Source organism: Opisthorchis viverrini (genome assembly GCF_000715545.1).
Source record: "Opisthorchis viverrini unplaced genomic scaffold opera_v5_324, whole genome shotgun sequence".
Taxonomy (NCBI): domain Eukaryota; kingdom Metazoa; phylum Platyhelminthes; class Trematoda; order Opisthorchiida; family Opisthorchiidae; genus Opisthorchis; species Opisthorchis viverrini.
Window position 1 is genome coordinate 250,258 of NW_008751987.1, and position 27,785 is coordinate 278,042.

General features: G+C 40.9%; 1 protein-coding gene across 1 annotated transcript in view; it reads left to right on the top strand.

The window, feature by feature from the left end:
* Positions 1-12,939: 12,939 nt before the first annotated feature.
* The window catches only part of T265_10062 (hypothetical protein), a gene marked incomplete at both ends in the record, with an annotated part of 34,451 nt that continues 19,605 nt past the window's right edge, over positions 12,940-27,785 (top strand). Inside the window, one exon of the mRNA XM_009176320.1 lies at positions 12,940-14,397. Within this exon, the coding sequence (XP_009174584.1) occupies positions 13,183-14,397 (1,215 nt within the window). The remainder of the gene's footprint in view (positions 14,398-27,785) is intronic.

Sequence of the window (27,785 nt, forward strand, 5' to 3'; positions counted from 1 at the left end):
ATGAAGCGACTGACTCGCACAAATCATCTGACTAAGCAAACATATACAAGGTTATCACCTTATAGTCGAAGAGGTGGAGCAGTCAATGTAATTATCGCACGACTTCATATGCGACAAGTTAACCTAAATATTTGGGCACCTATTTTTTCACAAGATCAGCCTTGCAAGTGCAGTATTAAATCTCTGCTGCTGCTGCTGCTGCTATTTAGTTACAATTTAACAGAAGTAACTGTTAGATAATTTAAATATGTTTATCAGATAGAACAACTGACTAAAACATGTGTGACTACTTACATGGCACACGGTGTTCGGTGACAGACATCATTCGGAGTAATTTCGGTTGAAATCGCCGGTAGTCTCTACGGCATTAACTAACTCTTCCCTCAAAACACCAGTTTCATCCTTAGACATCTTCAGATTCCGACATGTCTTTTAGCAGTAGCATCAGATGAACATCAGAAGCTTCAATTCACTGATGACACCCTCGCATTATGAGAACAAGGCATGCTTAGTAACAAAGAACACTTGGACCTAAATTCCGAAAAACAAGCTGGAATTTATGCTGACTTTATTCCGGACTAAAACAACTCAACTCATTTCCGGTGTGACTTGTATTCAAATACACTATTGCAGGCAAATTATATAAGCCAAAGACTGGTTTTGATGGAGTCTTCTGTTTTGGAACAAAGGACCGTTTGATTTGTAACAATACACAACGTTGCTAAGCAACACTGGTGTTCTGTTGTTGTGTGATCCAAAACATGCACTGTAAGTACGATGAATGGGTTGTATGGATGGAGCCGTAGTTTGGTATATTGGCTGTTATGTTTTTGTTTTCATTACCTGTCATGAAGCAAGTCTTTGCGGAAAATTGTGATTAACTGGCATTCGATTGATCTGCACTAGCTGAATCACAGAATACTAACACTCATGAAAATTTCACCTTATTATGAATTTGGCCAGATTAGCGCTAAGCATTCTGAACGGACGAGGATGCTTATTTGGTCCATAGCCTAATAGTGAACTTGGAGTCTGTGTACACTTCTGACTGTTCATTATGGGGATAAACGTCTATTTTTAGGACCGACCAACCTGAATGCGAGATCTCTAAATGCTAGGAACTAGCTTATCGTGTCATGCGCAAACAGAGGAGTGGGATCTTAAAGATTCCAAAAACCTATTCTTATATCTATCATATTCTGCTCCCGTAATTGATGGCAAATCGGCTGCGCTTATATGTGGCACGTACTTTCAAAACCGCAAAGTTTTGTGCGCAATATTATTGAAGATGTCCATAATAGATGTCCCTCCTCTACCGAGCTGGTGTTAGTGTTATAAACTTGACAATATCACGTATCCGTACTGGGACATGTGACCACTTCATGACAGTTCAGACTTCGTTTCTGAAAATACAAAGTTAAAGCGGTGAGACAGTGCGTTGTTTTTTCACAACGGTTTGCATTGGTTTCATGCCCATAAATTAAAGTATCTGTTTGACTAACGCTTCTCGATTTTGTCAGTGCGTTTAGAGGTGGAAAATCAAGAGCTGGAGCTGTTTGCGGGAGTTGATAGAAGAAAATACTTGCTTACAAAAAGCACCTTATCAGAGACAAATTATAGGTCTAGGGAAGAAAATCTCCAGCAAAATCATTGTTCGTCTTATTCCTCCTGCTTATACGTACGTCAGGTCTATGTCAAATCCGAATTTCTCTATTTAGGATAGTTAAACTCTATGGATTTCACAAAGGTTTTCTTTGTCTTCAACGGAAAGAACGGCTAAATTTGTAAATTGGATACAACAAGCTCGCGAACTGATGTCAAGTGCATGATCTGTCTTTCATCATTCTCAAACATATAAACGTAATGTTATGAACTAGCACTTCATAGGATAGCGGTTTACCCTTACTATCATAAGATGTACTACCTTGAATTATATAGGATCAGATTTCTGATGCAGTATGACTCAGTTCGAAACACTGGGGAATTAACCAGCAGAGTCTGATAACCGCATTTTTACTCCCTCAGACTGCTAGTTGTTTAATCGGGTTTCTTAATTGTATACATCTTTCAAAGCTTATGTGTTGTTGTCCGGTAAAAGAGGCCTTGTAAACCATTTCGCACTGCGTAGCCCTTTCTAATTTATTGTACAAACCAAGTGCTGATTTCCAGGTGGCCATAACAAATAACTTTTCTGGTTGCATATGTGAATGTCAGAGAGTTTTGTGAGATACTTACTGCTGAATATCTCAAAAGTACCTCAGTTCTTACTAACTTAATTGACATGCAGGGTAGAGCCTCGATCCAAGATTAGTCTTATCAGCGAACACATCCATGAGTAACTTTCTTGCATAAAATTCAAAGTAAAATGCTACTTATTCATGCTTTTTGTATGCCCGCTTCTGCAACAGTTTTAACTACTGTTTCCCTATGCAAATAATGCGTCCAACGAAGACCAATGAGGTAGGGTGAAATTTAGTGAGGATGAAAATTTTCATCTATGGCTTTCTGCACCAAAGCATGTCTTATCTGCAGGATTTGTGACAACGTGGGTTATTTGAAACAACGTTTGATTTCGATAATACATGCTCGTTACTGATATCCGTTCAATTCTTTCTTGGAAAAATTAAAAGAGTTATTTTGGCTTCAGCTAACCTTCAACTGAATGCCTGATTTCCCTAGCGATTCGTTTTCAAATTTTGAAATCTTTCTCAGTTCTTTTGGAATTTTAGTCATCGCTGATGACTTCAAAATATACACGTATGATATTGCCGGTCTTCATATCATTTGAAATTGGTTTCCCTCATAAGGAAACTGTTACTCAAAGGAGATACGTATGTTAACTTAACTTGTACCTACAACTCTGTTTCAAAATGATGGCATGGATAACGGAAGTGTTTTTTCAGAGCAAAACAAAATTATCTGCACTCGCCACTCGAGGTGAATTTGCTTGAGTCGAGGGGGCAGTGCATTTTTGTCACTGAGTCCCCCATTGCTTTAAAACATCTTATGTGACCGGTCTTAACTTGATAACAGTTTCATCGTACTGACTGATGCACGGACTTTATTTGGGAAATTTGAATGCAACAATACTAAACTGGCTATATGGCATATTTTTCCAAGACGAAATATTTCTGTAAAAGTGCGAGTTAAGCCTACTACTAACCAGACAAATGGCTCAGTCATCAGCTATCATTAGAATTTTCGGGGGTTTGAGAAATTCATTTCCTTGGTCTTCAGTAGGTTGAAAGCAGCGGCACAGTACACCTCAGTTTTGGAACAGATTTTTCACCCAGTGGAAAATTTAAAAATCCCGTCATACTGGTAAAAAATAAATTGCGTTGCTGCTGACTTTGCAGGCAACAAACTACCGTTCAGGGTAGTCGTTCAGAGGAAAACGAATCATCCAACAAGGTGGATATTAGGTATTCAGTAAACCGTAAGCACATTAGAGACTGTGACCTGTATGTGGTGAGGGCATTTTGTCAGCAGGATGGCAAGTTGTCGGAACATATAGACGAACAAACGTTCGACACAATGCGGTAATATTTTACGTTATTTATTTTATCCAACAGTTTTCAAACAAACTACGGTTGGAAGAGTTTGAAATTTGATCTAGAGAAACCAATCATTAAGATGATCAAATGCAACCAAACACTTAGGTAAATCTGACTTGTTCAGGAAATCTCAAGAGCACAGTCAAACGTTTCATCCCGCATCTGCAGACAGGTGAACTTAAATTACTGAATAACTTACATGCAGGGAAGCAAGGTTCACTAACCTGAAAGTCCTCTTATCAATGGGTGATCTCCTTTTTCGCTGATGCGGCCAGACTCTATTTACTTACCGGAGAAGCGGACATGTCAGTCAACTGCCAGGTAGTCCATAGGAAACTCTGTGCTTCTTTTCCCATCAACCCGTTTCCCAGGACATTTCTTTAATGGCTGTGTATAATTTTGACCTAATTTTACAAGTGACGTCATTGGCGTTTCGCCTTAGGTTTTGTGGTATGATGTCAAAAAGATGCGCAGAATGTGACAACATGCAATTACCGGAGCCTGTCTGAAAATTTCTGGCATTTATCACTTCAACGTGCTTCCCTTTTGGAATCATGTCTTCCACATTTCGTCCTGTTTTTGGTCTACGCACTGACTGATGGCAACACAAGCGTTAACCGAAGTGAATTTTTCTGCAGTAAAGGTACAGTTTTAGGTCAATGATTGTCTTGTGTCAGTGGGCTCTATTGATACAGCTAACAACTAGTTTATTGGCTCAATCCAGTGGTCAGCGAGGGAAACCACATTTTTACAAGTAGGTGAGCGGCATTCTGAAAGTCTTCCGGAGCAACTCTCTCCTAAAAGGGAGCATTTGAGCCTTGACATTTTAGACTTGGGTTTGTTCAGCAACAATACCCGGCACGCTTCCTTCCTCGCCTTGGATTTGTAGCCCTGCTTCTATTTGAAGAAGCTGACCGTCTCAACATTTATCCAAGGAAAAATTTGGCCATGAAAGCTAATAGTTTATACTGTCAGTGCAGCATCCAGAGCTAAATCCTTCATACCGACTTTGCTGTGTGTCACACTGTACTGCACACATAGTCTGATGCCTCAGAAGTTGGCTAAGACCCTTTGGTTAGGTGTGCTTGGTGTACAGATCCAGGTTGGCCTGCTGTAACCTTTGGTCTGTCAATCTAGAGTGTCTCGCCGAAAGCCTATGGTCATACCGCAACTGGTATTGAGAAACACCTCCATTTCTTCGAAGTAGTGCGTCATATCGTTATGTTGTATTATTTCCCATTGCCAGATTATTTAATATTTCGTATTATTGTGTACTGGAGAACCGGTATTGTGGTTGTACTTCATTACATCAATGAAGATCCAAATTTGAGGCTTTTCTCATTAGCAGATTGAGTTTTATCAGGGCGACTGCCGAAGTATTGCAGTAAAGGAACGCGTCAACGCGTCAACAGTTCAGCAGACCATGCTCATTTGAATAGTTGTTTGGATAGTCCAATACTATCGCAAGCTCAAAAGAGCATGTGGCCAAACCCAATTTCAAATGTTCCACTACTGATAAATTGAGTTTTGAATCAAATGTTTTGGGTAGCATAGTTTTAGTAGAAACAACGTTCGACAGATTATGTTTGTGCAATTCTTAACGAACTAGTTTGCAGCCAGACATTTTGATGATAAAGCGGGTTAACTTTTGTCTTAGCTCGAAAGGCTAGTTGATAGGCGAGTCTTGTCTTCATACGTAGCTCAACAATTTGAGAACAGCCGAATATTTGTTGATTTGATGCGTACAACAGGACATCTTTCAACAGGTAAACAAATTATGTCCCGTGAACCAATAGGGTAAAACCGAACAAGTGGTTCTTCTTCAGTCCTTTTCGGAGGACTGATAAATGTCGAAAGAAGGAGGCAACTTTCCTTGTTTTGCCCGCAGGCCATCTGTCGTACTGCGGAGTCAACACGCGTATTACTTGATCAAAAACCATAGCGGCTCAGAAGGTCACACAAATACGTCGTACGCTATTGTGTTTCTGTATCAGTAGCTGTTGGTCAGCACAAGAGAAGTCGCACTTCAGAGCCTTTTGCGCATTTGTCATGTTGGGGCAGATAGACGCACCTAGAAGAGTTGGTAGCATTCTGATTAGCTAGCAGAGTTGAAACTGGTTGTGCTTTTGACGTTAAAATGGTTCATTTGAGAATTCCAGTCGTTCATCATGCGAACGTTTAATGAACCAATAGCTTAGGTCTGGTGTACCTAAGTAGCCATCATTATTTACACTTCTATCGGTGTTATTTTCAAATACCGTGCTTTTTCTGCAATGTGCTGATTATGAAATGCTCTTATTTTACCTAACACGAATTGGTTTGAAACTTGCAAGAGAGAGAAAAAGCGGATCCAGTTTGATAAAAATGGCACTGACCTTAACACTTAGTATGCTTATTCGAGTAGATTGTTAGTGTGATCAGGCCAGATGTTCCGGACTTCGGATCGGACTATCCAAAGATCAGCTCAAAAGGGCCAGCTGAAGCGCAGCTGGCGGCTATCAAACGATTGTTATGTTTACCATGGATGTCGGATAATAACCTCATACATAGAGATGAAACCAAATAAAATTATAAATATACTTACGGATGTAAGACGCATTTTTCTCAATAAACCAGTAATCAGTGCTCTTGTCTTCTTCTTTTGCAAAGCCTTATTCGTATATTATAACCCTAGTATAGACCATGAGAGAATACCTATTCACAATTGTCGTACATAAATACATCGAATAGCGTACAAGCATTACATTACAACTACGATGCAGGAGAGTTTAAGATTGATAACAATATATAAAGTAGGTAGTTTCATTTGAAATAGTGATTTACCAGTTATATTGTTGTTTAAATTTGACTAACTCTTACATCGATTTACATCATCTTGGACAGCAACACTATGAATTTTTCGTGACTGAACAAGTGTATGTTCGAGGGTCAAGGGAGCAGACAATTCTACTTAGATTCGTTCACAACTATTTGCAGTCCGTTAAAATGCTAGACAGTAATGACTCACAGTTGGTATACAAGAAGTCACCATCTATTGAGTGTGCAGTTAATGTCATTTAAAGACGTAGACAATGATAAGTTTCTGAATATACCCTCCGCTAGTTAAAACAACGAGTATGTATTTTAACCGAAACCGTTTCACTAGTTCTGTGCGTTCCATGGGGTAAGTGTGCAATACTCGCTAAAGCACGCTGAGTTATATGGCCACGTTGCTCGGTTCCCTATAACAGTTAGGCAGTGCGTATCTCTGAACGTGTTTGACCTAATGGGCACCTCCTAAAGCCTATGGACGTTCTTTCAATATCAGATATGTGTCTTCAGTTGGTGCAATTAGCCAAAGTTAAGCCCTGAATGGTAGGGTGGATGTAAAGGCTGTCAGAAAAGTTATGAACCTATTTGTCGAGTAAAAAGCTTTAATAAGCATTCTGGAATGACTGAAAAGTAACTGTTCAAACCGACCTAATATGCATCATTCATTGAGAAACACTAGGCAGTCCATCAAGTCACAGTGCGAGGAAAGTTCATTTGTTGAAACACATGTGAGTTGTATTTGTAGGAATATATTCCCCAGAAAAAAAGTGAAAACACATGGCAATAACTCGGAGTGGACCTGAATCAAAACAGACGAAGCAGAAATAGCTCGGATGTATATATTTCGTTACACATACTCCCTAAGTTATCAACCGTTACAACCACGAGCGAAGCCAGTAATCTACCTATGCCTGTTATACGAGGCGACAATTGGCAAGTAGTGATGTCTCTACATTGTACCAGACGGCGGATATGAACTAGGAGCAGCAGTTGATAAATACCGAACGAATATCATGACGCTAACGCTCTTGACTCATTATTTGGTTCATAAAACGGAGTCCTGAGGTATTTTTTTCACTATTTTTAAGACTGTTAGTTGAATGTGACCGAGTTATCATGTTGAAAGAAACCTGCACGCCTTATTGGTCGTAATGCACCTATTTACCCCATCGAGTAAACCAAACGTGTCATCGTAGATCTGCGCTGATGCTTACTTAAATATGCACACGCTGCAACAGTTTAGAAGTTCTCTTTTCACAACTTCCTGTCTGCAACAAATGATGGAAACCACGCAAGAAGATTCACTGCCTCAGGGTACGTATTCCTGTTCAGAAAACATGGTGATTCAGTGTTGTGGGATTTAATGTCAACTGACTGTAGAACCTGATTTAAAATTTCAGTCACAAGTTTTTCTGATGTTCACTTAAGAGAGATTAATCTCTATTTCTGTTTTTGGATGCCTGCATATCATGGGCGATGGAATCAACACCTACAGAGTATGAATGTTATTTGTGATTGCATGTAAATTGCAGTTGCTTCCAGCATAATAACCAACGCTTCGGCGTCATTTACAACCAGAAGCAACATCTACTTTTCTGTTAGTAGCGACTAAAAAGAAAAGCAGCACATTTTATACTTAATGAGGTTGTGGTTAACTTGAGTTTTTTCTCAGTGACGTTATCCAAAATGGATGGCGTGTAGATGAACCAAAATTAACTCATTTCCGCAAACCCATTTTGAACGGGTTTTCCATGACGGCGCGAGTCGGTTTTTCGGGGCATGTCACACACCGATTTAAACCACTTCGTATCCCCATATCATTGGTCTTGTGTCAATCGCGCGCAGAATCTTATTAATTGTACTCATTAAATATACACGGACAATCAATCAGTAGCTAACGGACGCTTCCTACGGATCGATTTGCTTCAGTATTTAGATGCGTAGCATGCAAGGCTGTTGGTGCGAAAACATATGTAAGCTGGTGAATAAACACTGGGGTTTGCAGTAAATTGAACAAACCAGTGATCAACGTCAGTCCCTCGAGCTGGGCTGTCAATATGGGATGTGTCTGGCTATTGATCGAGATGGTTCATTATACCGTCTTTACTGGCAGGGTGAAGCAGTATGCTCAAGAACCGTATTTCAACTGCTTTTCCGTTTTGTCTCCAGATAATTAAGAGTAACCCCCAAAGCTTCTCCCAATACAACTGGGCCTGACCTTATCAAAACAGACTAGAAAATATGCCTAAAATTTGACATACCTCAGTAAGCTCGTTCTGTTTAGTAGTGGAAATTCCGTTGGCTAGTGGCACTTGAGGTTTGGTTAAAAATGCTTTGCGCCACATGCCAAGGATGCCAATTGCTATAGGGTGCACGCAAATTTTCCGACGAAGATAAATGGTGTGCATTTGTCTTCAAGCCAACAACGGTCACGATTCACATCACGCTGTGGTTTTGTGTACCTGGTAGTGTTTGTTTTTAGAGGGCACCATCGTTACCATTTGTGTCTAAGTTGAAAGAACGGAAACTTCCTTAAAGATAGCTTATTCAATTCAGTGGTGACATGGGCATACAGAGTGAGGAAATTTCACACGAAGAAGTAATGATAATATTTCGAGAGATGAATGTCAAGTATGATAATAGTGCTCCGCAATGTGGAGTGAAAGAATGCATTTTAAAACATAAGAAAACACTGGCAAAACACTCCATTTGTGTTAACCTGACGCGCAACATAAACTTTGGTTGTTTGAGTCATTCAACCCGACATGCTAGAAGAAGATCTCTCCATGTTTTATTAGGCATATTTTTCGTGAATTAGCATACCGTGCAAACGTTTCCTGGATGCTATAAATGGAACATCTATTTGTGATTCTAGTTAGCAAAAGTATAGTCCATAGTCTATAAGTATAGTATAGGAATGGCACTTTGTCAATCATTTAACATCCATTCAGGTAGAACATCAGGAAAATAACACTTCAAGAACTACGACGAAATCACGAACTTCTGAAACATTAAAACCTGTGGTAAGAAGTTCAAGTGTTTATAGGGACGCTGAGATGAATGTGCTGTGTAAGGTCAACCATTTGATTTACTTCACCAAAACAATGGGATAACAACACATGATTTACACATCCTTTTATTTGGCTTAGAAATTTCGGAAAAAGTAAACATTGCACATGTGGTCTCCATGGCACGTTTTAGCACAAACTTGAATAAAGTTAGTAATCATTATCTCTGTCCCATGACATGTGTTTTCCTATTATTAGTATTGTGTTGGAACCCTTGAAATGGCTTCAAAAAGGGGACAACATTCCCGGTACTATAGAAGGCTACCTTTAAATCTAACGACATAGGCTTGACTGACTTTTCGCGCATGCCACCATTTTACGGGCCAAATAGCGGAAGCCTGTTCAATGCACTCGAAAAATGGATAGAATGCTGCTAGCTAGAATTTCGAGATAATGGCTTGGCAAACTGATTCGCTCCTACATGTAAGAAACATCCCTCGGGGGAGGGTGAAGTGTCTCTACTTCAGAGTGTCGCATGGTGGGTTAGGTGACCAAATGAAGTGGTGATTTCTAAATCGTTTGAATGACGAAACTTTTGAATGTTTGTGTATGTACTGGGCCTCATTCAAGATAGCCCTAAGCAATTGCTTTTACTAGTCCAGGACTGACCACGGCAATCTATTGTGTCAATCTATCTAGTCAGGGAAAATCGACGGAGAAAATATCCGACAACTTGGTGTTTTCTGCTGAGATAATATTTCTCAAATAAAAAAACAATAACCACCTAGTTACCTTTGGGCGTTGTGCTCTATTCTTAGACAAGATACCTTGAAATCACATCGCCGATGCCTGACAACATTCGGTGCAGTGGTATGCACGTAATCCCAGGAAAGACACTGTCAAACAGTGGAATGTCGGAATGGGCTGGTAGCATTCTTAGTGACGCAAATATGAAGCAAAAGGGTTTTTTGAAACGTGCAGAAGTTAGACTTTAGGAAGCTCAAAATAGAAAGTCATTCCGTTTTCAGCTTTGAATGGTCATTGACAATATGCCTGTGAAACCCACTGATCAACAGTGGAGCCCTTGTAAGCACACAAAATATTTCACCCAAATGAGTGAATTGTTGGCATGAGGTATTTGAACTCGCTTGAATGTTTACGCATTTATGTGAAAAGGAAACACAAATGTTAGGTCGGTGATTAAAATTGTGGTAAAAAAAGCTGCATATTTTGGCCGAACTAATACGTCGGTGTCCTGCGTCGGCCCTGCTGAAAAAGCACATATTTTTCTTTGATGGTTACTCAGGTTTTATCTGTATTACAGTGGATGGAATTTAGGTACACTACTACACATACACTGCTTTCAGCATATCTGGATTGATACTCCTAATGTTTGATGGACGAAGTAAGCCTGCCATAAATTTATTATCACTATACGATGGAAGGGCCTGAATCATCACGTTTGAAGGTCTACTTATTCGAGTTTATATTATATTATATTCTTATATGTATTATATTATATTATTATAATATATTATTATATTATAAGTGAATATCCCATGTGAGTGGTTGCCACTTAGGAACGAGTAACCAGATTAATGGCCGATGGGATTTTCTGGATTGAAGGATCTATGGCACTATATCCTGTGGCCAACCAGCTGTGAGCAAAATGCTGGCTAGGTTTCAGCGTTTGAGACACCCTGGAGTTTCATTTAGGAATGAAACAGCCGCGCAGTGCTCCTGGGCTTTTAAGTGTATACATATTTTACTGACAAGACGATTTACCAGCTGAAAGTTACCAAATATCTTCACGTTAACATCAACCTGGATGCTCATTTTGAAGCTGCCGACAAACGCTATGTGTAAGAAGCTAAGAATAACAAACCAATAGAAACTGGCATATTCTGCAGCCAGCCCGAAATTCGCGAGTGAGTGACCTTTGTTGCGGCAATATGAACATATCCGTACGTTTTAGCCAGCCAAATGAATAATCCAGCCGCTGTTTCAATCTTTGTATGCAACTGCGATTCGTTTTGCCTACCGACTACAATTCATGGCGCGTAATTAGTGTGATGGTTAAAAATATTCAAATTCCCCTTTTTTCACTCATTCCATGTGAAAATCGTCTAAACTATCCAACAAATGTATTTTCAAAATGTATTTTGTATACGCCCAGCTTGGACCACCACAACCGATTTTCCGTTGCTTTGAAAACAGAACTGGTCGTCAGGTGAACTGGCATAGACTAATGCGGTGCATAGTAACAGATGTGGTTGTAAAAGCGTTTCAGTTTACCATTCTTGGTGTGCGAGGATGGAATTGACGGTGGGTTCTTTGCATCTTGGTTGCACAGTCAATTACTCTTTGTAGGCTAAGCGACTATAAGTCGCTCAGTGAGGCATCACAATTTCTTTTGCCGATACCATGTTCCAAGGATATAAACACGCCTCTAAACGATAAATTCAGTGGGACTATAATAGTAACGTTGTTTGGGGTTAAGAATTGGCGTTAAACAAACTATCAAGATATCACAAGGAAATTCTGAAAAGTAAGGTCCCGTGATTTAACCAGACTCGCGTATGAAGTCTTATTTACTCGTTCATTTGGCTGGTTGCTCGTTCGTGTTCTGTTCCGTCGTCATTTGTCTACTTGAACGTAACATCAACAATTTATAGTGGCTTACACGAGATAAATGCCACAAAATGAATGGGGGACTTCGGTGTGGGTGAAGGAATTTTCAGATGTTTTTACTTGTTATCTTCTTGTTGCTTCAACCCTGTACAAAGCAGCTCAAGTGCGAGAGAGTTTCTAAAATTATATGTAGCGTTACCACTCCCGTGCTTCAAATTCAAGGACCCCTATATAAATATTACTAAAATTTAAACGCGTCTTAATAAAATATGTTCATGGAATATCTGGGACAGACCCAAATCCACGTACAATTCGTCAACATTTGTGCGTTAGTTTCATACTGTCGTTCCAATCGTAGACAGTGAAGTCATACTGTAGAGGACTGATTAACCAAAAACCAATCCGCCATATTTTATCCAGAGTTTTGACATACACGAAACGACGAAGGAACTTTTGCCCGTTCAGCACAACCAAATGAGCTGCAAATCACTATAGCAAAATGAAACTTTTCCCGTGGCGAACCGGTGACGGAAGTACCAGGCATATATGCACACCCACAATGCATCGGACAGTTTGTGATTACGTGCGATCCAACTTACCACACCCATACACACATATACACGCATACAGACGTAAACTGTGACATCAACGATCCTACAAGCTGACGTTCAGGAAACTAACCAATGCAATTTTTCTGGTTTGTGGGTTTACTTACTCCTCTGCGACAAATACGAACGCACGTGTGCACAAGCACTCAGGTGGATGCGCCAAGCCAAATGAGCTCTATATCTGGGGCTTCAGACAGACCAGCGTCTAGATGGCTGTCATTCTCTACTTAAACACCTACTGTTGCATGCCACCGGGTTTATCGTCGGCGTACGGCAGTGTTCATACTCGCGTATGTGAACCCTGATGTGTGTACGCGCCTGACTGGGGTTGGCAGACGTTTGCTCGTCCTATGTGTGACAGCAGAAAAAACACTAGTCTAGAACAAGAAATTTTCTCTGGCAAAATGTCATTTTGAGGTGTATGATTTGCAGGACCAGCCCAGTGTACAGCTTGTGGAAATTCAGCAATGCAAGGCTTCGTACATTATTGAGCTGTTGGATGTTGGTTGTGCTTATGGAACTTGGCCTTACGTTTTGAATCCACTGAAGGTGACAGATGAAACCGTTGCAATGATTTCTGCTGCCATCATTATTTTGTCGCAGTTCATTTTATCATTAAGGGCTGATAAACTGATAACAGTCATCTCGGATGGCGAACCGGATCAATTCATTCGCAGTCACCCAATCGACCGCATGCAACGGCTATATGGGAACGAAAACGATCAAAACTTCGGACACGGCAACATTACACATGACATGACCGCATATTCTCCGGCTATCTCTGCTATACTGTCAATTATTTTACCATTAATTGCGGTTGCAACGATAGGAGGAAATTTTCTTGTGATTTTGGCAGTCACCTTGGTGAAAAAGTTGCAAACCCCAAGCAACATTCTTATTGTTAGCTTGGCGTTTAGCGATTTCTTTGTCGGTTTACTGGTATTACCCTTCGCCATTCTTGATCTCTTGAAAGGATACTGGCCATTTAATGAACCGCTCTGTGATATGTACATCTCATTTGATGTACTTTTGTGTACCGCGTCCATTTTGAACCTGTGTGCAATCTCTATTGACCGATACTTAGTGATAACCAGACCACTGACCTATGTGAGTAAAAGGACTCCGTGTCGGATGGCACAGATGATTGCTGCCACATGGATTATTTCAGCTCTCATCTGCATCCCACCAAATATTGGATGGAAGTCCCCTTTCCAAGAAGGCAGATGTGAATACAGTGAGGACGTCGGCTATCAGATATATGCCACGTTTTGTGCATTTTACCTTCCACTACTAGTCATGCTTGTCTTGTATGGGAAAATTTTCAAACTAGCCAGAGAAATGTCTCGTAACGAGCAACGGCAGATGATGCCTTACACGCAAAATAATCTACAGCACCAAACATCGCAGACAGCGGTTGACCCGAATGATTTGAATTCACGGACCTGTTTGCCTAGGCAAGTCGAATCTTCTTCAGAAAAATGCGATAACGATGCATTTGTGAATAGTGTTACTAGTGGAAGTAATCCGGGACCGGTTGATACAACAGGCCTACGTCCACTGACAAATGGCAAGTCAGAGGAGGATAGAATTCGACGTCAAACGGCAAACACAGTGACCTTTTCTGAGGATGAATCTCATACAAGAGCGTCATTCTGGAAATCACCTTCCAACCCGGATTTGGTTCGGAGAAGATCCAAGAACAGCTCGGAAACCAAGGTTATTAAGACACTAGGAATTATAATGGGATGCTTTTGTCTCTGTTGGCTGCCATTTTTCATGGTTCAGGTAAGTGCAAACTTTACAGAAGAAACAGGTCACAGCATACTATTTAGGACTTATGAAGTCTTGGTTGAGTAACCCATGAATTTCTTTGCTTGTGTTGGTTTGCAATGGAGGGTCCTACATGAGTAACCACAAGAATTAGTTTGTATTAAAAACACGGTTCCATCAAAGTCACGAGAATGTGCAGTGGGATGTAAAGTCAGTTAAGGTTTCAGTACATTATTGTAACTTTTGTGTTTGCATGCTCCCAAAATTAGAAAGAAGATAGATATTTACGTGAACAGAAAAAGGCCCTTGCAGTATACATTTAGTTCTTCATATGGATTCCGTGTTGCGTGGTAAAAAGTTGCCGTGCTGGTTCGCATGAACATCAGTGTGCAGAATAGATAAATGAACCGGAATGCATTTTCACTGAATAATGCATCCATCTTCATCATAGTTTTCCTGGAAGAATCAAACAAACTATGTCAAGGCACATTGACTCAAGCGTCGAAGATTCCATCATCACCATACGAACAAGTATACATGGTTAAACTGTGCACATTAATCTTGTTCAGACACATTGTATAGCGCACCCTATGACCTTTTCAACAAAAATACATAGCTGTTGATTAGAAATATTTTAGTGAAATTTGTCCGATCCAAAGCGCATTTAGTAATAAGGATACTAATATCCTTAAAGCGGAGGCCTTCCATGAACCTACTTCTCGTCGGAGCCCATCTAGTGGAGACGAAAAACGAAGAACCAAATATTTTGCGAGAGGGTTCAAGCTGATATATGGCGTCCACCTCATGATTCTTAGTACGGATGGAAGACTTTAAGACTACCAATAGCGGGGCTATTGGTAGTCCAACAAAAGCTTAATCAACACGGTAATCTGAAGCTAATTTTCTAATACTTTCACACCGCACAGCATTCAGATGAACGGTGTCTAGCGAGTTTCAAGCATCCGTATCACTACCTGACTGGGGATTCCTGACAAGCGGATCAATCGATCAACACGCGCAGAATATTTTCCGCGTCGATCATTTAAGTAGTCGGGCAAATTAATCAAATTGCTCAGGCGTTAACACTTTCATATGTTCATACGAGATAATTCAGATGCCTTCAGCGTGCGCTGGGGGAGTAGAGATTACACGTCCACTTCACATGTCAGGATCCCGACGCGTCCTAGAACATTCACTGATGATTCGAAACTCAAAGCCAGTGCTTCCTCTCCTTAGTATGGACTGCTCCAAAACCCAACGAGAACTGTTCAAAACAAAAGAGTGGCGTAGATTTGGAGATTTTAAGAGAATGGCTGATATCTGCGATCAAAATTTGGATTGTTGTAATTTGGAGACCACTGTGATGCGAACATTCCACTGTTATCAGATAGTAAAGCGACATTACATGGTAAAATGTGGTTAAAATAGAGGTGTAGCATAATATATTTATGTTATGATTTGCAAAAGTCCATAGAGCTTTACAAAATGACCGGACTTCCTATGTAGAAGACTTTAATTCTCATCACATCTCGATGAAACTTTGCTCATTTTCTTGGTACACAGTGGGCAACAAGAATGAGTAAAAAAATTTAGATGTCAGTCTCGTCACCAAATTAATTGAGATAATATCTTTACAACTACAAATTGAATTCTGGTTTCCGGCCCAACGTATATTAGCAAAACTGCTCCACACATCATTTTTATAGTTCAGTGCTCTCCCTGTCCGTGACAAGCCTCCGTAACAAACGATTTTACACTAGCGACTGAAATAAAAGTTCCCGCAAAACTGGAAAGCACTTATCAACACAAACGCACTTCATTGTCTGACTTTATCAGTTTCTGAGCCAGTAATTCTATTTTCTGCATATCATTCTTCGTCACTGGTGGAAATTTAAGATGAGCCATTGAATGGAAGCCATTCAGGGGAGGGGAAAATATGGATTAATTTTACAAGAAGAAGTTGCGTTAATTGATCAAATAGCACCGGCCTGGGATAAAAGAGATGACCGAAATGAAATATCAAAAAATTGCGTGTGAGTTGGATTGGTCGGATATGTAGACCAGCTTGCATACCCCGGAACCCACATTCCATATCTGGTAAAGTGAACTCGAGGCTGGAAAGGCAAACAGATTGTGCGAATGTAGCACATCAGTCCGGATGCACAAAGTTTTGATCCGACCTGAATGTACACAGATTTCACTTTAACGTATGAAAATTTGTATGCAGCAGTCTTACCCAAGAAGTTTTTTTGAAGAATGACCCCTTCGTTTTCCCTACCCCACTACATAGGGATCAAAATAAAGCTCAAGCACTCGTTTCACATGGCAGTAAATTGAAGATTAGTTTGAGTTAATCCACTTTATCTATCATAAATTGCGTTCACATGGATGAGTACATCTCTGGCTAGGAATTGACCAGCTTATTACTATTGACTTATTATTATTGACCAGCTCAGCGCAAAACACTGATAGTCCTCTTCATGGTGGTAAGTAGCGGATGGGTGGGAAAACTACGCCCTGCTAAAATATATACTCTGATAATTTTTACCTTTCTCGCGTAATTATCTACCAGGTCTAATCTGATGAATTTACTTCCCTGCTGGCAAAATTCAGATAAGGACATTCGTAAATAATTTCTCAAATAATCATTTATCAGAGCCTAAATTATCATTACGAAGACCACCAAATCAATGCAAGGTTTGTATAATTTTCTTTCACCTCACGGTTTCCTGGACGTTTTTTTTGTCCTAGATATCTAACAAACGAATTGATAAATACTGAACCTGAGTTTTGCTTACACTAGGGGCATATAGCTTTAGGCATTATTCGCAGCCTGGGACTCGCAACTCTTGGCCTCTGCATTGCCAGTAAAGCGTGCATTTGTTAGTTTAAACAACTCAATTTAGACCAAGATGAAGTCGTTTGGACTCCAGCATCTGGTTATGCCAATCGCTTCAAAGTGGGTTATCATGCTAACTCGGAGTAATTTGACTGCTGTTCACACCGCCATTTGTTTTTTGCATTCGACCTCCAAGGAACGTCCAATTAAGTAATTGATTATCTCGGCCGAGTCATTATAACGCGCATTTTAGTCACTGCGATGCGTCCCACACATGTGTGATCAAAGTGGCAACATGCTACTAGAACGACTGGTCACATATTGTGACCATGTGGCAATAGTCGTAAATGTGTTCCCCTCTTATTCAACCGAAAGCAGAATGTGCTGCTTAACAAGGCTTGCACGCATATATATGGGGACTGACTGGCGAAAGTATGCGGACCATGTGGCTTGAAATAAATTGTGATAAAATAATACTGCATTGATGTTTCATATTCTGCTACAAACAAGCATTCTATGTCATTTGACATTGTGGTTTTGGATACTGTATTCTCTAAAGACAATACTTTCCAGAGGTTCTTGTTGGTTTTTTTAGGCATCGCGTGGGATTCGGCAAATGAAATTGCTTACTTCACATGATATGTTCCAATCTTTAAGGACATGAAAACCCTAATCGAAAAATTGTTGGTTCGTTGTGGAAACAGTTTTGCTGGTTTGTTAGCTTCTTTACTCGCGCATTTTTAGTTCGATTAAAATTGGTATGATCTGAATAAATGGTTTTACAAACAGCATAAATCCCTATAATGATCCCATGTTAGTTTCATGGGGCGAATGCAGTGTGCGTGAACAAGCCCTAATGAACCACCCTCAAGGGAGGCATAAGCAGGAATATTCTCATTCAAAATATCATAAGGATGGCTTATTCCTATAACTTGAAAACATCAAGTACTTTGTTTCACGCTCTTTTGGTAATAAAGTCTCCATTCCGGTACATCACCAACTAAGTAGCACATTGCAACGCCGCTCTGGCACGGAAACCTCGTGTTGTTTTAAGTAATTACGCTTGGTTTGGATGAATAAGTAAATTGTCCCACTGGTTTTTACGGACGGAACTTGTCCAGAAGTGCGAGAACGTTTTAGTGACAACGAAAATGAAATGCACCATCACCAGCTAATTGGTACTACGAACGTATTCGCCCATTACATATCAGCTTACAGAGAGATGTATCAGTTTAAGCTAGCTGCATCTGTGAGATTATCATACTCGTGAAGCGTCTTTAAAGCTGAATCACTTAAACCTAACCCTTATATGTAACAACAAACCAAGAAAGATTAAGGTGCAGTTTTGAGAAGATAAACCTAATCCGCTCGTTGATTATACCTAGTGAGTCCATTCCAAAAAAAATTTAAACTGCTTTCCTTCAAACAATCAGTACCACTTCCAGCAGCTTTTAATATCTACTTGTTTTCTTCAAAAATCTCTCCAGCGTTTCCATGCATAGCCTGTCCCAGCGAAGTTAGGCTCATTGATCTGGTGGTGGGTTTATATGCCCTGCTGCAATCCGTAGGATAGCATGTATTCTGACGTGAAATAAAACGCCACGGTCCAACCGAAGATGCTGTCAATTTATGTACTGATTTCACTCGATCAACAGAGACTACAGATCCAAATGCAAAACATCTAGATCTGTCGATTAATTTCGAATCACATTAGTGTAGGAGTTTTGGTGAACGATATCGGCTGCATACTTCAGATCGATAAGGTTAGCCTCACAGGCTATTTGAACACAAGGTTTTCGGAGACTTTCCAACGTTTGTCTCATTATCTCATCGATCACGAAGTTAAAAAGGAATGAAGACAGTGGGAATCGGTGACGGACAACGCTTTGTGTACGGAAGCTTTGGGAGAGCTGGCCGTATAATATCACAAATCCGGAAGTCTAACAATAGGGAGAGCTTAATAATTTCACAATCATCAGGGACATTCCTTGGTGGGTAAGCGTGTTAGAAGAACAGGTCGGTCAACCGAGTCGAATGTGCCTTGAAATTCAGGAACACTAGAATTTTGCGCCATGTGGCGTAGTTCTAGCACCCGACGGAGTGTGAAGATTTGGTTAGCGAAACCCCTACTAGATCGGAATCCCGATTGACGCCCTCGAGCCAGTCTTTAGCGGGCAGTGGGGCGACGAAGCAAGGGTGAAGCTCACAGTATCTGTACGAACGGAGTCAATCGTGTGGGTACTATCGCCAGCAGCCCCAGTTGTCTGGGACAGACTCCCTTTCCCAAATGCAAGCAAACAGATCAGGCAAGCGCTGACTGACGACTTCACTCCAATCTTCGAACAACCCGGTTGGGGGGTCATCTGAACCAGATGCTTGGTGATGCTTGAGATAACCTCTGTAGTCGTAAATCTTGAAAGCCTTTGGGGGCTATGCGTTCACCATCCAGGTTTCTACGTCACTTTTGGGCTCCAGCTTGGAGAGGGGGCAGTTGGTGGCAGCTGGTGGATGGTTATTCCATTCCGATTCATAGTGATTTCGCTCAAAAAGAGTTTTCGGGGGTCCGAATGCTCGGGTCAGTTGAAATAATCTTCAGACAACCGTTAGGCCTGATGCCCAGTGCTTGAGTGTGCCTGGTGGTGCCATGCCACATGCAAAGAAGTGGCAATCTCGTACCAGAATGTTGTTACACCTGATGGTATTGCATTTAGAAGAAGTCCTAGAAGGCAATTCCGGTTAGTTCGTTAAACATTCTGATCTGTCAGTCTCTCAGTTGACATGCGATTTTTCCGGACGGGTGCGCTGCTGGTAACCACGAATGTGTTTCAAAACGGCCGATAGTCATTTATTGATCCACGCCATCGTAACTGATGGTCAGAAAACTTCGGCTATTTCAGAAGTTAGTATCGCATAAAAATAGCCCACGATCAGCAGAATGCCGAAGCAATCGTTCACCATTGTCCGTACGTAACAAGCCCAATCCATTTTAATCACCTGAGTCTCATATGCAAAGCCTGCTTACATGCGCATTCACATGTCCGGCAACCACCACGATGTCTGAGCTTTTGCTTCACCGCAAAACGACTTCACTCCAATCTTCGAACAACCCGGTTGGGGGGTCATCTGAACCAGATGCTTGGTGATGCTTGAGATAACCTCTGTAGTCGTAAATCTTGAAAGCCTTTGGGGGCTATGCGTTCACCATCCAGGTTTCTACGTCACTTTTGGGCTCCAGCTTGGAGAGGGGGCAGTTGGTGGCAGCTGGTGGATGGTTATTCCATTCCGATTCATAGTGATTTCGCTCAAAAAGAGTTTTCGGGGGTCCGAATGCTCGGGTCAGTTGAAATAATCTTCAGACAACCGTTAGGCCTGATGCCCAGTGCTTGAGTGTGCCTGGTGGTGCCATGCCACATGCAAAGAAGTGGCAATCTCGTACCAGAATGTTGTTACACCTGATGGTATTGCATTTAGAAGAAGTCCTAGAAGGCAATTCCGGTTAGTTCGTTAAACATTCTGATCTGTCAGTCTCTCAGTTGACATGCGATTTTTCCGGACGGGTGCGCTGCTGGTAACCACGAATGTGTTTCAAAACGGCCGATAGTCATTTATTGATCCACGCCATCGTAACTGATGGTCAGAAAACTTCGGCTATTTCAGAAGTTAGTATCGCATAAAAATAGCCCACGATCAGCAGAATGCCGAAGCAATCGTTCACCATTGTCCGTACGTAACAAGCCCAATCCATTTTAATCACCTGAGTCTCATATGCAAAGCCTGCTTACATGCGCATTCACATGTCCGGCAACCACCACGATGTCTGAGCTTTTGCTTCACCGCAAAAGGGCATTCACGGCGTCGTGAAACCTGTATTTGACGACGTCAGAGTTACAGTCAGTTGGGGCGTAAGCACACGATGAAAAGACAGCTATCAACACTTATGAGACTCCTTCACAGACCTTGCCAGATGAGTGGCACAGAGGCGATTGTCAACAGGGATTCAAACAAGCAAGAGCACTTTCGACTGAATACCCCGCTGACAGCACTACGCGACGGCCGGTATGGCATGAGTTTATTGTTAAACTTGGGGATCATGGTCTAACGTTAGCTGGGATGCTGCCAGGGCGCACACACCTGAATAGGAGGACGATTAGGGTCCTCAGTCAACCCTTCGGCTCAAAAGGCCAACCGCAAGACAGGGCTTTTTCGCTGAAAATGCAAACTCAATACCATGCCTATGGAAAAAGTTACCGTGTGTTCCAACCCCCAATTCAGAGGACCAGGAGATTGTTTTTGTCAGACTTCTAATCATTGACCCACCTTACATGAGAAACTCTGTGTCGCAGGGACATCCCCAGTACAGGTCTATGTATTGTTGAGGTGCGCAGACCGCCACACCAAGGTAAGTTCCAGTCTTCGTGACAAGTTACGCAATCTACGCGCGCATGATGTTGCGAAAACATCCAGCTGATTGCTAACCGTTCTTTGTCAGCTTTTGGCTGACGTCATCAATAAATTAAGTACTTTCACACCATCTAACACATTACTTTCCTATCCCAAACGCGCTGAATATCATCATGAAAAAACCTTACGGGATCCGCATAAACACCCACTAAACTTAGGGTACAGAGAAATGAGGGCAGACTTCTGATAACTTCTGCAAACGGGCTAAATTCAGCACCGGAAATATCTGAACTGTCACCAAGAATGAACAGCAAAACTAGGTGCAGTTTGTTGTTATTGCTTTCAGAGATTATCAACAAAATATATCCGAAGGGGTTGAAATCATTGTCGGAAAATTAATTAACCAGCACTTTTTCTGACAGAGCTATGGACAAAAACACTGACTGTACTCAATACCTTTGTAATACAACGCTCAAAACAATAAGTTTATATAGCTATTTAAAGATTTTGAAGTCTAATCTGCCATCTAAGCTTGCAAGCAGTCAATCGAAGATGAAAATACGACAAGAATATCCTGACATTAAGGATCGATAAGACGGATCATGGGAGTATCCGAAAAGAGTCGAAGACGCCGAAATTCCGGTTCGCAGCTGAATACTACAGCATTAGTACTGGGTGACTGATCGCCAGTGCAGTCGGCTGTTAAGCGACATGATTAAATGGCGTTATGCGCAGATAAGTCCAAACTACCGCAGTGAATTTTTGCACACCAGTTTATGTGCACGAATATACGGGAAACGCAAGTGGCGGATCTAAATTCAACTAATTCCGTTTGTTTCCCCTCGACACTGCTGGACACTACAATTAGAAGCTCATACTATTTATCATTGGTTAATAGCCGAGATCATAACCTCTTTCATTTCTTTCATTTCTTTCAGCGTGAAATCCCATATATTTTTAACAGTAGCCCGTGGATTTATCAATCAAACTGTTCTGCATCACCATTTAGGTGATAGAAGACAGCACACTGTGGTAGGAAATTGACCATCGCAGTGACATTTCAATTATCAGGCTGTACTACGTTTCACTGGCTGCAGAGTTTGCATCACTTCTCATGCTAAACGAATGCTTGCTGATGTCAGTCAATCATAAAAATTTACGGTTTGCTTGCATTCCCAAGGTGTTTACTTGTACTGATTAGATGACGGAAGGAATTTCATTCGGTTCAGGTGTTGCCTCCATCCTGTTGAAGTGACGTGATCCCCTTACAAAACACAACCAAAATTTGCAGCATAACAAATCAACTTGATAAACAGAAAAATGCTTACTTGGATAATACGTGCCTCTTAGCTGTGCAAACAATATTTATTGTGACGTATAGGTTTTCTTATGTACCCATGGTGCAAAACATAGGTTGTATAATGCGAACAGCGGTTTCCTAACAACAAACCGGGAGATTGAGAAATGCATGAAATGTCTTCATGCGTTGCCCTGTAAGACTCTGTATAGTGAGTTTAAGGATTTTGCTTTGATCGGTTACATGACAAAACAATATCGTTAACCTGTCCGGTAGTTGTTAAGTGCATATCTGAGTTCTGTTCTAGTTTACTGCGATAACGTCTGTGGTGCCACAATGAATCGGATCAATTTTGTTCCCGTCAACCCACTTAAAACAATAAAAATTTCTCACCTTATTTGAGCCTTCTGCTGCGATTCATAAAGAACTACGTCATTACAGTACATATGGAGTTTGCGTTACAACAAGATGTAAATGCCATGTATTGAAATATTGTTATCAGTGGTCTTCAAACACAACTTCTATTGTTGGCACAAGGTGTAGCATATGTTGTATCACCAGGTAAAACTTTACTCACTCATAATGGCTTAGTCATTTGGGTGCACGAAACGATTGAACGGGTTTTTCACTTTATAATTAATTAGGGAACCCACTTCAGAAACACTTTGACGCACCTAGTTATAACCAACTAAAGGTGAGTGCAATTAGTTTTATATTCAAAACAATCGGCAAAAAATAAGACAGTCTTAAACATTAAAAGTCATCGAGTGTGCCTGGTTCGGTAGCCCACAGTACAAAGGATGTGTTCTTTGACCTCAAAGAGTACTTGTCATGTACATCGTAGTTGATTCGTAAATTCTGCTTGTTATTTCACCGTCCCTAGGATACACAGTGTTAGACTTGTTTTTTGGGGTGTTTTTTCCACACCATCAGGATAGCTACACTTAGGAACATGGAACATTCTGTCCTGTTTCAACAAACAATTCTTGTCACCACCAGTATAGTCAGAGACCTCTGCCGTGGACTTAGTTTTCCTTAAAACGTGGTTTATATCAGCTTCGGGGGGGGGTGAAAACTGTATTCACAACTCTGTCATGTGCCAAAACATTGTACTAGCATATTGAATGTTGCAAGCTAATTTGCTGTTGTGAACGTAAGATTCCTGTGTTTAAGAAGAGGCCTGACTCAACTCCAGAGTTGCGTAATGAGATGCACGCTGATTCAAGGCAGATCACGTAATGCAGCTCTTCCACAAAGCAGCTGGTTAAGGTGCGTTCATGACATTATAGGATTGCGATTGTTGATTTTTGAGGAAATCTTTCTGTTATCTCTAAAATTTCTGTCGGATATTCCCACTTCGTCATACGGACTACTTGGTGGATGTGGAATAAATTTCACATCGTTATTATTTTGGCTATGCTACAGGAAATCATCATCATCGTCATCATCGACAGCATGACATTGGTACTCAACACCGATGATCCACTGCCGTGGGAATTAACAGGAAATAACAAACACAAACTAGCAAAATGATCTGTCCACACCAGTATAGTTAACAATTCACTAACTATTATTTCATTATCAAACGGCTTAATTTGATCAGTATTGAACTGACCAAAAACCACTCTCATTCGACGAGAATCTACAAGAACAGACAGGCGCAGTGGTAGCCTGGTGCAACGAAAAACGGGATCAGTCTATATTTTTCACTTGGTCCAGGAGGTTTGCTCATGCCTTATTGTCTCTAGGCATCCGTGAATATCCTTAAAACAGATTTAGTAGTTAATCCAAACGGACCTCATTTCACGTTTTGGTGTAACCATGAACCTATTGTTTCTGTGTGCGCTATGCATACCCTACTCCACCAAACGGAGATTAGGACAACTCAGAACGTGCAGACTGTAACATTTGGCACATTTTGAAAAGTGAACTGTGGTGATACCCAATTCAGACATTAAAATCACCCGTTCAACGGCAACGACTTTGAATGCTGCAATATCTGACATTGTAAAGAAGTCATAGTTAACTTGTCAGTCTCACTAATTCAATCATTTTTTGGTCTAAGTGGACAACTCATACATGCACTTATGAAACGTGGCTAACTTCAGTTTCATCCCAATATTAGCGACAGTCCTAATGAGTCTGGGTGACAGAAGGTTTACTGAAACCTGAATGTGAGGCCGCACACTACGATGCCTTATTTCTAGTCGCAAATGCTATCTTACCTTGAAGGTCCAGGCTCACACAGATGTCGTTGTCACATTCAACTACTTGCAACTGACCTAGACGTATTCTCAGTTGCAAATAACAGAATGAATGGTGCTAAATTACAATAGGGCAAAGGTATGTGCACTCGGACAAGAGGATCACAAGTATTACCTGCCACATTTAGGCGGCTGAATTGTTTGCATAGGGCAAAATAGGATCCATCCTTTTAGCCATGCAGATGTTGGGCTTCCCGTTGTATGATACTTATCTCTACAGTAATGTACTTCTGACATGTGTGCTCAATGGCCGGTGGGTACAAGTTCTGTCCTGTTTAGCCCTAAAACCACTTTGGTAGCTGCTTTGAGAGTGAGAAGATGGGTCAGGCAAACAGTCATCAAGGTGGTCACAAGGTATGGAGGAAAGTTACCAAAAAGTCTCTATGATGAGATGGCTTAACGGCTGAAAATGGCTCAATGCCTTCGTCGCTGAGTGCCTGTTGTTTACGTAGTTCATTCCCCGTATTCTACTCCAGCGAATGTAGTTAATAGAACCTGATTTATTTGGGTCGGCTGCCACGTGTTCGGTAGCGATTTTTGTATATCAGGGTCAAATCCCCATGCCAGCAGGTGTTAAAAGATGCCCACCAATTTCCATCCAATTAATTGTGTTGCTTGTATTTCAACTTGGATACTTAACCTCACACAGCAGTCGTCTTATATAACCTTGTGTAAACAAATAATTAGTTGTTTCTAAGCCACGTGCGGTTTTTATAATTAGTATATTTTTCCGTCTAAAAATTCTATCTATGTTTGGCGATTTTGGTCATGCAGTCTTGAACAAAGTATGAGTGATATACTTTCTATGAATATAACTCAGGTTTTTTGATAATTTTGTGAACCAGACTCTTTAAAAGACAAACCCACTTAAATTTTGTTCTTTTTACATTCATGTAGCCTGTAAAATATCGGTTTTCGACGTTACGTGTTAGAACAGCGCCAAAAATGACTTGGAAAAAGCTGGCAACTGACAACTTGATGTGTGAAAATTAAAGCGTCCACTTACATAAGGTTTCTCGAGCTTTCCTCTATTTAGTTTCATCGCCATATTTTGTAAATCATACTCTCCAACGTTTCAATTCATAACCATTCAGCACATGCTTGAGAGTAGACTTACGGGCTGATAATTAGAATAACGCTAATAATAGTTCGAATTGTGGCTGTGAATTATAGTTGAATTGTCTGCATTTTCACATACTTTACTTTTGTTCATGAGATCTGGCTGATGCAGAAAGCCAGGTTACACAGATGCCGTCTGTTGTTGCTGCGTACTGGTGACAACCAGAGCCCATGTTTGCACAACTTAAGAATTTGTTTCTAACCACAGGTACCAGTAAGATGACTCTGGAAACTAAAAATCTAACTTGGTGTTGGCGATTCATATTTTAAGCTAGTCTTCAGACCAGTGGAGCCATGGGCACCTTAAAGTAGTCAGCGCGTGCGAGCAGAACTTTATATGGGTTTTCAGGGCGACATTTCTCAATGATCAAAGTCATCGTTGTCTGAAACAACTTACAGACATGGAGTCGTGAAGTACTAGAGGAATGCCATCTTATCAACAAGTTGTTTGTTTAACCAGATTTCCGATTGCCTTGTATCCAACAAAGACACCAGGAAATACAATCACCTTGTACTGAAAGAGGATATTTGTCATAAATATGCTTACAAGCAGGGGCAAACTCAGGTTTTATATGCAACAAACCATTTGGAACTGTTGACCGTACTGTTACATGGAGCTGGAGATCCCTGACAGTAACATGACGCGCTGAAGTTCATTAGTCCTTATAAGAAAGATTACCTATCAAAACATAGCATTTTGCTTAACCCTTGTTCGTCGTCAGTCAGAGAAAACCTCATCATGAAACGGTTGGTTTTCACCCTAATTTTTATCAAGCGGGAACCTGTAATCATACCAGAGCGCTATATTTGGGCCAATCTGAAAGTTAGATTTTTCCCTCAGTGCTATTTGCACTATTTATTCGATAAAAAGTAGATGTCAGCATTTGAAGAGAAAACTCGTCACACCAGAGGCGAGGTAAAACTCGCAAGGTTTTTCATCGTATACTCCAAGAGGAAACTTCTTTGGCAAATACTGAAGGTTTATGAAGAAAACGGGTCTGGTCGGTGCATTACCAACAAGGCAGGTGGTTTATCTTAACCAGCAGTAAATAGATTTGAACGAGTTGCGAAAACCACTGAAACTGCTGTCACTGTGTTCCGACGGAATCCGTTCCAATGTTCTAGAAGTCAGTGCAGAGTAGCCATTAGTTCTATACATCTTCTGCATGGTTGAAAATAACTTAAACATTTTGTGTGCAAGCGACTAGTACTTTGCAGATATTATGAAATTTGTGGATGGAATACTTATGAGGGATGATTTCAAAAGCAAGGTGGCCCGGTCGCGGGTACGGATATCCAATTTCAGGGGAGACAGAACGGTATTTGTTAATTAGACAATTCCGGGAGGCCTGCCATACACACGCGGAGCTTATCTTTGTTGAAGACGATTGACAATTCTACTAATCTCGGGCAAATTGATGGGTTTACAGTAAGTGCTTTTAAGGTTCAGTATGTGGATGCACAACCATTGATTCGTGCGTTT